This window comes from Brachionichthys hirsutus, unplaced genomic scaffold, assembly GCF_040956055.1.
Source record: "Brachionichthys hirsutus isolate HB-005 unplaced genomic scaffold, CSIRO-AGI_Bhir_v1 contig_729, whole genome shotgun sequence".
NCBI lineage: Eukaryota > Metazoa > Chordata > Actinopteri > Lophiiformes > Brachionichthyidae > Brachionichthys > Brachionichthys hirsutus.
This window is the reverse complement of record NW_027180586.1, coordinates 59,577-72,500: the sequence shown is the minus strand read 5'-3', so window position 1 is coordinate 72,500 and position 12,924 is coordinate 59,577. Positions and strand designations below refer to the sequence as shown.

The following is a 12,924-nucleotide window of genomic DNA, read 5'->3' as shown; positions in this document are numbered from 1 at the left end:
CTGCCGTCAGACAAGCGGGTGAGACATGAGCGGCTGCAGTGCTTAAAACAGACGGTGAGCGAGGAAGCTTTAAATTCAAAATCAGTAAACTAAATCTTACCTTACCTACAATTACAAAAATTGCTGTTTGATGTGCTGTTTTCCCCGGTACGCGTTTTAAAAGCGCGGGGTGAACTAAGATAAAGTTAGGCCCAAAGCCTGCCGCCAGTTCCAGTTTTTTGCGCGGCCGTGCCGCGTCGTGGCGACACGTGACCACCACCATCGGATTCGTCTCGTTCCGCTGATGTTGTTTGATGTGCTGTTTTCCCCAGTACGACTTTTCTGCACAAGGGGTGAACTGAGAGAAATTTAGGCCCAAAGCCTGAGGCCGCTTCCGGGTTTTTGCACGTCACGAGGCCGCGCCCGGTCGTAGCGACACATGACCACCACCATCGGATTCGTCTCGACTCGCTGATGCGGTTTGATGTGCCGTTTGTCCCGGTTCTCCCTCGCAAAGTGGAACCTTCCTCAAAAAACGGACAGGGGCACGCTGCTAAAAGCCATGCCCAGAAAGGTGCACTGCGCGGTGGGGGGGGGGGGGGTTGATTTGGGGGCCCGTAGCGTCACTTTCCGGGCACGCAGAAGGTCGTGACGCCGTTGTACTTGCTTGACTTGGTGTATTATTAAAATAAATAAATAAATGCATATTTATTTAATGGTTACAAACTTCCAGGATGACTCTGTTATTACTTTTTTCCACAGTTGACGCCTTGGAGGATCCTTCCTGCCTTTGGAGCACCCGTCCAGCCGTGGAGGATCCGTGCAGTTCACTGTTCTGTGTATTAAAGTGTATTCTTGCAAACACTTGTACTTCATTGGTGTATAATCAACTGTCTGTAATCTTGCTAGCACAGAATGGTTGTCCAGATTTTGTAGATCGTTCGTGCAGTACCGGACAGCTGTGGACGACCCGTCCTGCGTGTGGACCACCTGTCCAGCCTTTGGATGACCCGCCCTGCAGTGGACCCCTCTTGCTGTTGAGAACCCGTCCAGCCTTGGATTGCCCGTACAGTTCAATACTCTGTGTATTAAAGTTTATTCTTGCAAACACGTGTACTTCATTTGTGTATAACCAACTGTCTGTAATCTTGCTGCGATGTAATTATTGTCCAGATTATGGTCGGTAAGTCGAAGTGGTCATGCGATTTCTACCCCGAAGGGCCCCGGTCCCGGATTTGTACCCTGCAGGCCACATGTTGGAGAAAACAACGCCGCGCAAAATATTACAATAATCCATATTTCTACTGTATGCAGTGACTCCACAGTGCTTAGTTAACCCCCCCGGACCGTCAGCTGTTCCCGAGGGACTGCGCTGGTTTGAAAATATCGTTTTTAATGTGCAAGTACTAGCGAGTAGGGATAATGTACAAGATTGTCCTTAACGTGTACTTACGACCGCGGTACACACACACACACACGCAGGCGCGAAACACAGACGATGTCAGCAAAGAACTTTTTCTAATCTCGGCCGTTTTGTATTTTGACTTCAGAACGCCAAACCTTATTTAATATTTTAAGATTCTATATTTTGTACATTAATACATTAGAGCTATCTATAAACACCGACGTGTGGACGGTACCACCCTGATGTCGGGGGGGGGGGGATTTCACACGCCCTCCTGGTCTCAGCTTGGCGCCGCAGCGGGTCGATGCCTCCGAATCCCCCCCGTTTGCTGATTCCTATCAGCGTTCCCCGTTCCCAGACGGTACGACCCGATGAATGTTCAAAGAATTCCTACGAGGCCTTTTATATGAACGCCATACTGATGGTCATCCGACGGATGGGGACGGATGAGCCCATGTGGCAATGTACCCTTTGATGTGCCGCCACCCCTCCCTTAGAGCAGTATTGCACGGCACGTTATTTCACAACGATCTTAATTCTGGCAGTTCCACCAATTTTAGTCGTTTTATTTTTGGGGTTAATAGCATTTCAGCCGCTTGGCTGCGCCACTGAGTACGATAATCAATAAATGTGCGGAAAATCAATAAATGTGCGGAAGGTGGCGAGGTTTTACCAGAGAATAAGGTGGAACGCGGTGACTGTAGACGGGTAACGGTCAGACCGACCTCATCTTAGAGCATCTCTCCAACCCGCTGCTGCCAAACTCTCCGTTTGCCCCTTTGGAACACTGTAAACTTTATCGTTTTTAACAATTGGGGGAAAAATAAAGCAGTTATTGGGACCGTTTCTGTATTTATTAGGTGTGAGAGGCATTGCAGAATCTGTTCAACGCGTTTCTACAATGTTGTGGGCGTTCCCGTACGCCACCTAGTGGACAGAGAAAGTGACCGCCGTACACAATCACTCGTCCTGACAGGGCTTGACGTCATAATTCCAGGTTTGTCTCGCTGTAAACATGAGCCTCGCGCGCCGCTCGTAACTTTACATCACCCCAGTGGAGTCATTGAACGCGCCGTTTCCCATTTACTTTACCAAACAACAAACCTCAAATTCTTGTAAAAAAAAATACGTGCTGCACCCCTTGGTTTTGAACCCAGGAGCTTCTGGCCGGGAGTCAAGTGTGCTACCCACTGCACCACCGAGAACGCAGTGTGATGTCGCATAAGGAAAAAGCACAGCTCCAGTGCAACACGCTGCGGTCTGGAATAGCAGCTCATCATCCGACAAGCATGACTCTGTTAACGCCTCGGGTTTCCTCCCCCGCACTGTGGGGTGGTTGGTATTGCTACCAACCACCGTGTCGGAGGCCCCGGGTTCGAGTCCCGCTGGGGGAGTGGGGTAGAACGGGGGTAGCAGGGTAGGCCTAGGGCCTTGCCTGGGCGGAGTGAACTGGACCGGTCCACTTCACTCCGCCCAGGTGGCCCTGGGTCTACCCTGCTACCCCCTCTCTATCCCATTCCCGTAGTGGGATTTGAAGCCGGGGCTCTTTGAACTTTTCAACATTGCTACCAACTATTCCCCCACCCCCGTGCACACACCGACGGACGCACTCACACGCCACGGACAATTTGGAGTAACCGACTCCCCTAAATTGCACGTTTTTGGAGGTGGGCGGAAACGGGAGAACCCCGACGCAGACACGATTTGAACCCAGTACCATCTGGCTGTGAGGCCAGCATAAACTCGACCAGCTGATAACCAGTCATTAACAAATTCTCAACACCAACGATGACATCACAGACAATCTGAATGTAAATATACATACTTTAATCTCATGTCCAAGCAGATCAGACCGGCAATATGAAGAAAATGTACATTTATATTTCTATCCATCCGGTTCACGTTTCACATCCAACACTGTAAAAAATAAAACAGCAAATACACTGCAAAAAAAACCCATGTGCTGACAGGATGTGATGTCACAGATCACACACCCAAGCCTCGCTGTATCAGAAAGTCTTTGAGAACACCGAGTCGCTCCACCAGCATCGCATCCACGTCTGACTCGCCCCCACGAGGGACGCTGCCATTGCACCGACGGAGAGATGCTTTCCGCTTCCTGGGGACCATGGTAACAGGAAGTCCCGCCCCTGAAGTCGACAAACATTTTGAAAAAAGAAGTGTGAAGAACAAGATGAAGAAAAGAGAAGTGCTACCTGTATGTAGTAATAATGAATATAACTGCGTAGTTAGAAATAAAATACAAAATAACACAAAGGAGGGACACAAATAAGGAGACTACCGTCGCTTTATCATGCTCTCAATACATTTCCCAACCCACCTTGCAGTCTCTTCCTTTTCCGGGGAAGAGTAAAGTCAGGAAAAAGGACAACCCTCCGTCTTTTCTGCTGTCCAATCAGGAGTAGCGCTCCTCAAACATTGTTTCAAGACTCCTGTGGGGTGAAAAACAAAACATGGTAGAAGACTGGAGATTCAGCGAGATTTGCATTATTCATTTTAAAGGTTACCTTTACCTGTTGGTTGAGGGGGAATTGTAGTTCTTGTTCGGATAAATCTCCTCCAGACTGAACTCTTTCTTCTTTAACCTGAAAAAATGTTCACTGATGATTTTGGAATATGGTCAATGTGTTTGTAAATGACTGCGTTCATTTCCTCCACACCCACGCGACCTACCTTTTGACCTTTGGCAGTCCCATTGGCGTGAGCAACATTTCACGCGGTGATGCCCGCCGGATTCGAATCTGTGAGACGCGTTCGGCTCGCTGACATAAAATGGACACAGAGATCCAATCAGTGGATTGAGTAAAAATGACTTGACAATAAAAAATAGGAAACAACAGAAAAAATATCCACCTCTCCATTTGTGCTGAGAAACTCTGGGCCTGCTGTCGATTGGCTCGTGGAAAGCAGAGCAGACAGTCCATTGGCCGAAGATGACGGCGAAGGAAGAGACCGTCGCCGGGGGAGGCGTAGGCAACGGGAGCTGTGATTGGACCGCTGCTTCTGAAGTCGCCGGGTGGGAGAAGCTGGGCTGTTAGGAGGAGACGCTCCAAGGAGACACAGGCGGAGACAAAACTCCTGACGGACAACAAAAAGGCAGCGAGTTCCCTCGCTCAGCTGGTCCGCGTGGAAACAGAAGTCCTCAAACGGACTTTCCATCCATCAAAACAAACCCGTTTCAGACGTGCCGCCATCGGCCTCATCGTCAGCCGAAGGCCGAGCTGGATGCCGCGTCGCCGCCCCCGAGCCCTGCCGCCTGCCATCGCTGCCCTTCAGGGTCAGAGGTCGACTCAGCATTTTTGAGGACTGTGAGAGAGACAGAATAACATCTAACGACAAAAAGAGTTCTGGGCCTCCAGCCGAGGAAGGTTGAAGTCACCTGAAAGTTGTTTGTGCCATTTGCTCCACGCACGCGCGCACACACACGCACACGCACACACACACGCACGCTTAAAGAGGAGTTAAAGAAGCCATTTCTGGAGAAACCATCTCTGAACAGAGGAGGAGGATTAAGACACCGTATATTATTATTGTAGAATCTTCCCAACACCAAATCTGTGTACGTAACAAGTGTAAAATCTTTTTAACCTGAATACTTGTCTCGTAATTGCACTTCCGGTTAGATGCTAAACTGCACTTCATTACCCCCCCCAGCCACACCTGGGTGCAACTCAACAAAAAGCTCACCTGAGGGTGTCTAATTTCTCTCGCGGCTCAGAATCCCATAAACATTCCTACAAGTTAATCCATCGTCCTTTGACGAACAGGAGTTCCTTTTTTTTTTTGGCCTTATTACTTTCTCACATCGGTCTTTCTTATGTGACATGAAACAAAGGGACACTCACAGAAAACGAGCGGTATTTAGGGTCGGCGTGAGAACAGAACAGAAAAAAGGAATTTGGAGAAAATACAAAAGCTGCTCGAGCTAGCTGCGCCTAGCTACCGTTAGCATATTATATTGCGCGTGAATCGGTTAAAACGTCATAAATCGGGAAACTCATTTTACCTTTTCAAAGCCTCCGGATTCGTTTGGTCTCCTTTAACTCCTCTTATCTCATTTTAAGCGCTTCCGACGCTAGAAAATGCCAAACCTGGCCGTGCGGTCCGGTGCAGGACGCTCTTCTGACGTCACTAATGCCCGGCGTTAAATAGCGGAAGTCACAATCACAATGATGGAACTTCCGCTGAAAGTTTCAAAATAAAAGTGTTAGTCTAGCGCAGTGTTTCCCAACCTTTTTTGAGCCGCGGCACATTTTTAACATTTACAAAATTCTGCGGCACACCCCCAACCAAAATGACACAAAATGACACTCCAACGGTACATATTAGATTAGATTAGTTTTTTTATGTACCCGTATGCGGGTGTGACACAGCATGTTGGGGGTCTGCTGGGAGACCAGGACTTCAGGTACCCCAGGTAGAGGCCTGGGGCCAACCGGTGAGTGCTGCGTCGGTGGTACGGCAAAATGTCCTTGGGGGGGGGGGGGGGTGAACACAAACTGAGGAGAGGAGGCTGTCATCAGCCTCGTTATTACCTTGACTACAGCCTACAGAGCCCCCTGGAGGTAGAACATGCGGCATCCGGGGAGAAGAGTGGAGGACGCTGCCCCTGCAGGAACCCCGACCTGACCTAGCCCTGATCAGCAGGACGGCGGTCACCAAAGTCCAGCAAGAGAGCCAAAAGGTCTTCCGTAATCTGGACAAAGAACAGGATAACAAATAAAGGTGCTGGGGAGGACGATGCAAAGGACAGGGTGGGTTGCTGTGACGACGCCTCACGGGACAAGGAGAAAGTACAGTAGTAGTAGGAGGGTACATGCTGTCTCACTGTGGACTTACCGTGCAATGACGATTAAGGCTTTGTTCTATTTCTATTCTATTCCGCCGAGGGTGTACAAAGACTGGCCACTAGATGGAAGCAGAGGCCAATATTCAGACTTTTGTTCAGCATAGCTCCACCGAGGTATGACCCAATTAGCTCCATCTTCAAAACGGTTTTAGCTCGAGGGCAGCAATGTTCATATGTTTGTCCTGAAGAACATTATACAATCCTGGTGAAAAGACAAAGATACATCATCCCCAAAATGTTTTTATTACTTGTACTTATATCCTTCAAGTACAGAATACAATAAAGCTGTAGGAACACTGAGCATCAGACAAGGAACACCGCCTGAACGTAGACCTCCTACGCATTCCTACTCTGGACCATAAGATAAACCAACAATTCCAGAAGACACGGGAAAACAAAGCTGTGAAAAAAGGAGACTATAATGAATTACAAATGTTTAAAGATAAATGGGTCGGGGGTGAACGGAAAGCTACATCAACGGGACGGGGCAGTTGTGATTGACAAGAGCTTCCCCTCTGTGACCAGTGACGCTAGTACAGGCATGGGCAAACCCAGGCCCGGGGGCCATATGCGGCCCGTTGGTCTTTTTAATCCGGCCCGCCAAGCTTGTCCAATCATATCATTAAACAAAATTGTATTATAATTAAACCTCATTCATTTGACCTTTTCTCTGTAATGCTACCTGTAAAAGGACAAATACTTTAATGCAATAGCTTTCATGTGTCATTTATATTAGCTCCCACAAATACTCCATCCATCTGTTCTTGGTCCGGCCCCCCTGTCAAATTTTAGAACCTATTGTGGCCCGCGAGTCAAAAAGTTTCCCACCCCTGCGCTAGTATCTGCGCCGCTTGCTATTTGGCCCATCAAGGAGGCCCCCTAACGGATTCCCTCGGCCAAATCCTGCTGCAGGTCCAGCTTGTGAGCCCATCGGTGACTGTTGCTGTTGTTGTTGTTGTTGCTGCTTTGTGGACTCGGCATCTGTCCGCCCCACCCCCGATCCACCCTGTGGTAATCTATCGTTTCGCTGTGGAATCGTGAGAATAGGCGTTACGGGAACGGGGCCAAGCATCGCAACGGGATGTTTTGAATACGGTGGGGATTTTTAGAGTTCGTCGGGGGTTCAGTCCGGGAGTGAAAGGTCGGCCCCGGCAGACAGAAGGAGAGAGAGGAATAAGACGATTAGATCTCCAGTTTATCAAACGCACCTTCACATCCTTCAACGGTCGATATCAGAGCAACTCATTTTTACTGATACGTTACCATGGCTCCGTTCTCTGACTTCAATGGCGCGCCCATATTTGTAGTTCCCTCGGGGCCAATGGCTCCTCCCCGTCCACTCACGGCCATCGTACGACCCTGGTTACCACTGGGCCCCGGAGAGGCCCGGTTAAAGCCATCTACGCGCAGAACAGCGGAGCATTGGTTTGGACGCTGGCGCTAACGTCAGCCGCCTCTTTAGACGTTAGCGCTGGCTTTCAGTTGGAAGCTAACGAACATTCCCACCCGGCTCCTCCTTTGAAGAGCCCAAAATATACGCGACAACAAAAAACCTACGCTAACCCTAACCCCCCATCCCGATCACAGATCTTAACTTTACTCGGCTTCAGAGGTTCTTAAAAGGTGCCGTGGCCTTTAATTATTGTTTAATGATTAACTAAACTCTCAACTCTCACCTGTTACGTGAGAGTTACAGGATGCTAGCTCAGGGACCCAGGATTTCTAAACTACGAGATAAAACCATCCCACCAGGTTCACTGGATATGGCGTTAGTTTCAACACGTGGTTTTGCCATTTTATTCCTTCTGGCATTCCTTCAAAGTAATTCCACTTTAGATGAAAACCTATTTAACATGCAGTACGTTAATAAATGATATTAATGCATGGATCACATCATCGTCAGGTTCTGCATTACATTAGTCTTTGTACATCGTGCCCGTACCTCCCATATTAATGGCTCCACGCGGGCCGAGCTCACCCCCTCGCACTTCCTGTTCTCTCTGCAAGAAGTGAAGCACAAAACTCGGCTAAACAGTAACTCTTCAGTTGAAACACTGATTTCCACACAAAGCTGGTGACTGCTGCAAAACATTGGCCGTTGATCTCGTGGAAATTATCATTTAGTGATGGAATTGCATGGCAAAAATACTTTCCACACTTCTGCTAGCCTGCGTTCGTCATATACTTTAGCTCCGTAAACAGAAAGTGGGAACATAAAATGGGCCTCAGGCTGCTTTATTTCATATGGATTTGAAAAAGAACAAAATTAAGTAATGTCAAACGTCTTCTGCGTGCGTTTCAACCAATCACACGACCGCCCCAGCAGGAAAGAACCCCATGTTGACTCTCATCATGCATCCCTTCCTGGCTGTTTCGAGTTTTGAATACTATTACAGCTTTTATGAAGCAACTGTGTTAAGAAATAATTGAAACACTAGATGGCAGCAGAGAGCGCCCTGACTAACAGTAAAGCGGTAATAATAAAAAGACTAATTTCCCTATAATTTTTCCATATTCTTTCTCCTGAAACATACCTTTAATGAAATGTAAATTAAGAGTCTCCATGTTAATTCAGAGGTCAGACCGTCAAGGATGTTTCCGACGGTGTATCAATACAGAACAGCGCAATATAACAACAGGACAAGTGTCTTTAGGAAACAGAAGAATTATAAGTTGTGACTGAGGAAGCAGGAGGTCAGACACAAAAATCTATAGAAGTGTGCACCAGGGTTATTATAGTTAACAAAAACTAACAAAAAAACGAAAACTAGAATAGAATTTTTTTTTTCGTTAACTAGAACTAAATAAAAACTATAATTAAAAGAGAACACGAAAACTAACTAAAACAGTATTGTCCGTTCACAAAACTAACTAAAACTAATAAAAATTAAAGACACTAATCTCTTCGTTTTCGTTTTTATCGATTTTTAAATTGATTTATTTTGTTTGGAGTTACTGCTCGTTGAGAATCGGGTTGGTGACGTCACTACCGACGGAAGCAGGCAGGAAGCGCCGAACGCTCCAGCCCCATGTGGGATTTGTTTATTACGACGGAGAGAAACAAGAAAGCTAACTGCGAGTAGCCCCCCCGTAAGAGAAGCAGCCCCCCGGCTAGCAGTTAGCACCGCGAAGGAGACAACAATAAGGGACTGCTTTTAACCTGCACCGACTGGAGCCCCCCCCCCACACACACACACACACTGGGGGGGGCATGGCTCACCGCATTAATGAGACATGAGAAGAAGATGAGCTGCTTGGAGCCAAGCCCAAAGTGAGGAGACCCCTGATGGAGCCCCCCTGATGGAGCCCCCCTCAGCCAGGAGGACCTGGAGATGGTCTGGATGAACCGTGGATTGGATTAGAGACGGACGACGAGGACACTGAACACGTTGGTGAGTGGTTCTAGTCCCAAATACATTAGTCTTGTTGACCTTTTATGCTGATATAAAATGTAACAATAATCAGTGTTGTAAACTTTAATTGATATTAAAACCCCATAAAGTCCCAAAAGGAGAGGAAATAAATTATTTCTTTTACCCATTCTGATCCAAAACCTAAAATGCCAATCACAAATGTTGGAGCCTCCATCCGCTAAAACCTGAAATGTATAATTTGTCACACTGAAATCATCGTTATTGTCATGTCATGATTTCTGATCTAATATTTGGCTTCATTATAAATATACAATATTAAATGGGTTATCCTGGGGAAACTAGTTTAGGGTGCTAACAGTTAAGAAATTAAACATCATGAAAGAAGTAACGTTATTATCCCTGCTGTAAAAACAAGGGTTATTACAGACAGTCCTAATTAATACATAATTATTTAACTGTACTGTTCTTTGTGTCTTTTACATTTGTTTGTTCTTTTTGCTCAGAGCTTGACCTGCCAGATGGAGAAACCAACAAGTTCCAGAGGATCCATGTCTGGCTCTCACCCTTCAGCTCACCCTGAACGCTGCCTGAAGAACCCAAATACTGACTTGCTGATATCAAGAGCAAGAAAGCTCGTCCACGCTGAGAGCAAATCATCAGCGGCAAATTAAATATTAAGTCCGAGATTGTAGCACGTTAGCAGCTATGCTGCGGACTGTTACGGTTGGTTGTTTAAAATTACTGAATAAATGTTTTATATGTTATCTTTTGTTGAGTTGTATTATTTTATTATATTTTAATCCTGCATCTGACAAATAACTGAAAGTATGAAAAACAAACTAATAAAAACTAAATTAAACTAATAAAAACAAAACTAAAACTAATAAAAACTAAAAAATCCACTCTAAAAACTAACTAAAACTAACTGAATTAGAGAAAACAAATTCAAAACTAACTAAAAATAAACTATAATTAAAAATCCAAAACTATTATAACCCTGGTGTGCACAACATCTAATGAAATCAACGGAACAGAAATGGATGTCCTTGTGGTGGCAAACACTTGATCGTGTGTTGCAAGAGAAGATGGAAGATGAGATAAAGTGAATTAAATAAGAACTGTTTCCAAGAAAGAACGGAGACCCTTTAAAGATTTGCAGCCAGAGAAACTCCACTCACAAGTCAGCAGGACTGAACGTCAACGCAAGCCTCAGCTGGCATAAGAAAATGTAACTGATAGAGAGAAGTGATAACATCTGAGGATTGTAAAGAGAGAAAATTGTGAAAAGCTCAGCCGCCAACTTTCTAACTTAGATTACATCATGAAAAAACACAATTTAAAAAAATCACAACAATATTTCTAGTGACTGAGCATTTCTTTCCTGTTCTATGTGTAGTCAACACAATAAACCAGAGTATTGTTACCATGCCAACCTGAACCAACGATCAATACACAGGAAAATCCTTACAGTTAATTGATGGGCAGAAACCTTTACCTCCATAGACGTCACTGAAAGCTGATGGAAAACTGTCCCGAGTGAAATCGATATTAAAGCAGCGTCAGATTAGTGTGCAGTACCAACTCCGGACCACGCTGTGGCGCTATAACGTGGTGCTTGCATGATTAGTGTGCAGTACCACTTCCGGACCACGGTGTGGCGCTATAACGTGGCGCTTTAATGATTAGTGTGCAGTACCACCTCCGGACCACGCTGTGGCGCTATAACGTGGCGCTTTAATGATTAGTGCGCAGTACCACCTCCGGACCACGGTGTGGCGCTAAAACGTGGCGCTTTAATGATTAGTGTGCAGTACCACCTCCGGACCACGGCGTGGCGCTATAACGTGGCGCTTTAATGATTAGTGTGCAGTACCACCTCCGGACCACGGTGTGGCGCTATAACGTGGCGCTTTAATGATTAGTATGCAGTACCACCTCCGGACCACGGTGTGGCGCTATAACGTGGCGCTTTAATGAGTACAACGTGCAGTACCTCCTCCGGATCACGGTGTGGTGCTATAGCGTGGCGCTTTAATGGCCGTTTCTGGAATAACACCAGAAATGTTCCAAACATTTGAAATCGAAATATCGCGTGAACCGTACGTTGTAGAGACTTGAGAAGTTGATCTACCCACCATAATTCGGCTATGCTGAACACGCCGGTCCAACCCCCGCCTCTGTGCGACCTTCCGTTCCTGAGATATGACGAAATTAAACCTTTACACGTCCATCACGTCGTCATTCTTAGTCACACCCACCTTTCCGTCACGTCAGTTCCAGCCACATATGTCATCTATAAGTGTGCCAAGTTACAAGTTGTTATGACATTTATTTGTGTGCATACCCTAACCAAAACAAGAAAATATAAATATAAAGACAAATTAACGTAAGGATTAGAACTGACATAAAATGACATAAATGCACATTAAACAAATAAGCACAAATATAAATCACAGGCTTAATTGGCTTCACATGGCATTCACATAAACACTAATTAACACAGAAAAGCAAGCAAACTGTACCTCATTGGCCACACAGACTCCAAAGGAATAAAGATGAGGTTAAACGTCTTCTTAGAGATTATTTTCCAACAATTTCTTGGACCAATTCTGCTTGCTCCTTTCCAGACATTGACGGCCGCACGCCCAGTCTTTCTCATGGAGCGCGCCAATAATCTCATCCCGTGGGGTACACAAACATGCGGAACTAAAGTTTGGTTCCCCCTTATCCCCCCGACATCAAATTAATTACACATAAATATTAGAGATACATTAGCTGGCAGCTACAGTTTGTGTGCATATTTATGCTTATTGTCAACTTCAAACGCTCACTAAAGCGTCCTCGTTCGCTCTCTTGTGGCCGTTTCTGGAATAACACCAGAAATGTTCCAAACATTTGAAATCGAAAAACACTCCGGCTGGAAAGATCCGTCCACAAAAACACTCCGACTGGAAACATGCGCTTTGTGATACTAATTACGATTATTTTGTTGTTAGGCGAGACTGGTCCGTCCACAAAACCACCCCGCCTCTGAACGACCTTCCGTTCCTGACACATCACAAAATTAAACCTTTACACATCCATAACGTGGTCACCGTTATGTGTGAATATTTATGCTGATTGTAAACTTCTGATGTTCACTGTAGCGGCGCCATGTCTCCACAAGAGGGCAGCATCATTTTATATTGCGGCCGTTTCTGGAATGAAACCGGAAACCGGAAATGTCCCAAACTCCGTTCATTTCTTCGAATTATCGCGAGAACGGTACGTTGTAGAGACTTGGAAACCTGGTCTAC

The 12,924-nt window shown here is 46.0% G+C and overlaps 1 protein-coding gene and 2 long non-coding RNA genes across 5 annotated transcripts in view; 1 reads left to right on the top strand and 2 right to left on the bottom strand.

The window, feature by feature from the left end:
• Window positions 1-841, top strand: part of LOC137916056 (uncharacterized) — a 1,479-nt gene extending 638 nt beyond the window's left edge. The window contains exons 2-4 of one of the 3 annotated variants that reach the window (XR_011106463.1): window positions 1-54; window positions 312-553; window positions 742-841. The exon at window positions 1-54 is cut by the window's left edge and continues 127 nt beyond it. This is a non-coding gene — a long non-coding RNA (uncharacterized lncRNA). The remainder of the gene's footprint in view (window positions 55-311; window positions 554-741) is intronic. The other 2 variants (XR_011106464.1, XR_011106462.1) reach the window with 2 other exon arrangements.
• Window positions 842-3,190: 2,349 nt separating this feature from the next.
• Window positions 3,191-4,601, bottom strand: LOC137916053 (proline-rich protein 14-like). The gene is made up of 5 exons (XM_068759174.1): window positions 4,259-4,601; window positions 4,079-4,167; window positions 3,919-3,990; window positions 3,726-3,837; window positions 3,191-3,534 (listed from the first exon to the last, which is right to left on the bottom strand). The coding sequence occupies exons 1-4, from the start codon at window positions 4,562-4,564 to the stop codon at window positions 3,801-3,803; spliced, it is 504 nt and encodes a 167-aa protein (XP_068615275.1). The 5' UTR covers window positions 4,565-4,601; the 3' UTR covers window positions 3,191-3,534; window positions 3,726-3,800.
• Window positions 4,602-6,486: 1,885 nt separating this feature from the next.
• On the bottom strand, window positions 6,487-12,283 carry LOC137916054 (uncharacterized). Its single transcript, XR_011106460.1, has 4 exons — window positions 12,151-12,283; window positions 8,197-8,254; window positions 7,518-7,654; window positions 6,487-7,281 (listed from the first exon to the last, which is right to left on the bottom strand). It is a non-coding gene; the product is annotated as an uncharacterized lncRNA (long non-coding RNA).
• Between the last annotated feature and the right edge of the window lie 641 nt (window positions 12,284-12,924).

Excerpts from the sequence above, each read along its gene's own strand:
- LOC137916053 (XM_068759174.1), bottom strand. The coding sequence starts at position 4,564 with ATGGAAAGTCCGTTTGAGGACTTCTGTTTCCACGCGGACCAGCTGAGC. Across the intron at positions 4,168-4,258 it reads TTCTCAGCACAAATGGAGAG|CGAGCCGAACGCGTCTCACA; the intron begins GTGGATATTTTT and ends ATTTTATGTCAG. Across the intron at positions 3,991-4,078 it reads GGACTGCCAAAGGTCAAAAG|GTTAAAGAAGAAAGAGTTCA; the intron begins GTAGGTCGCGTG and ends ACATTTTTTCAG.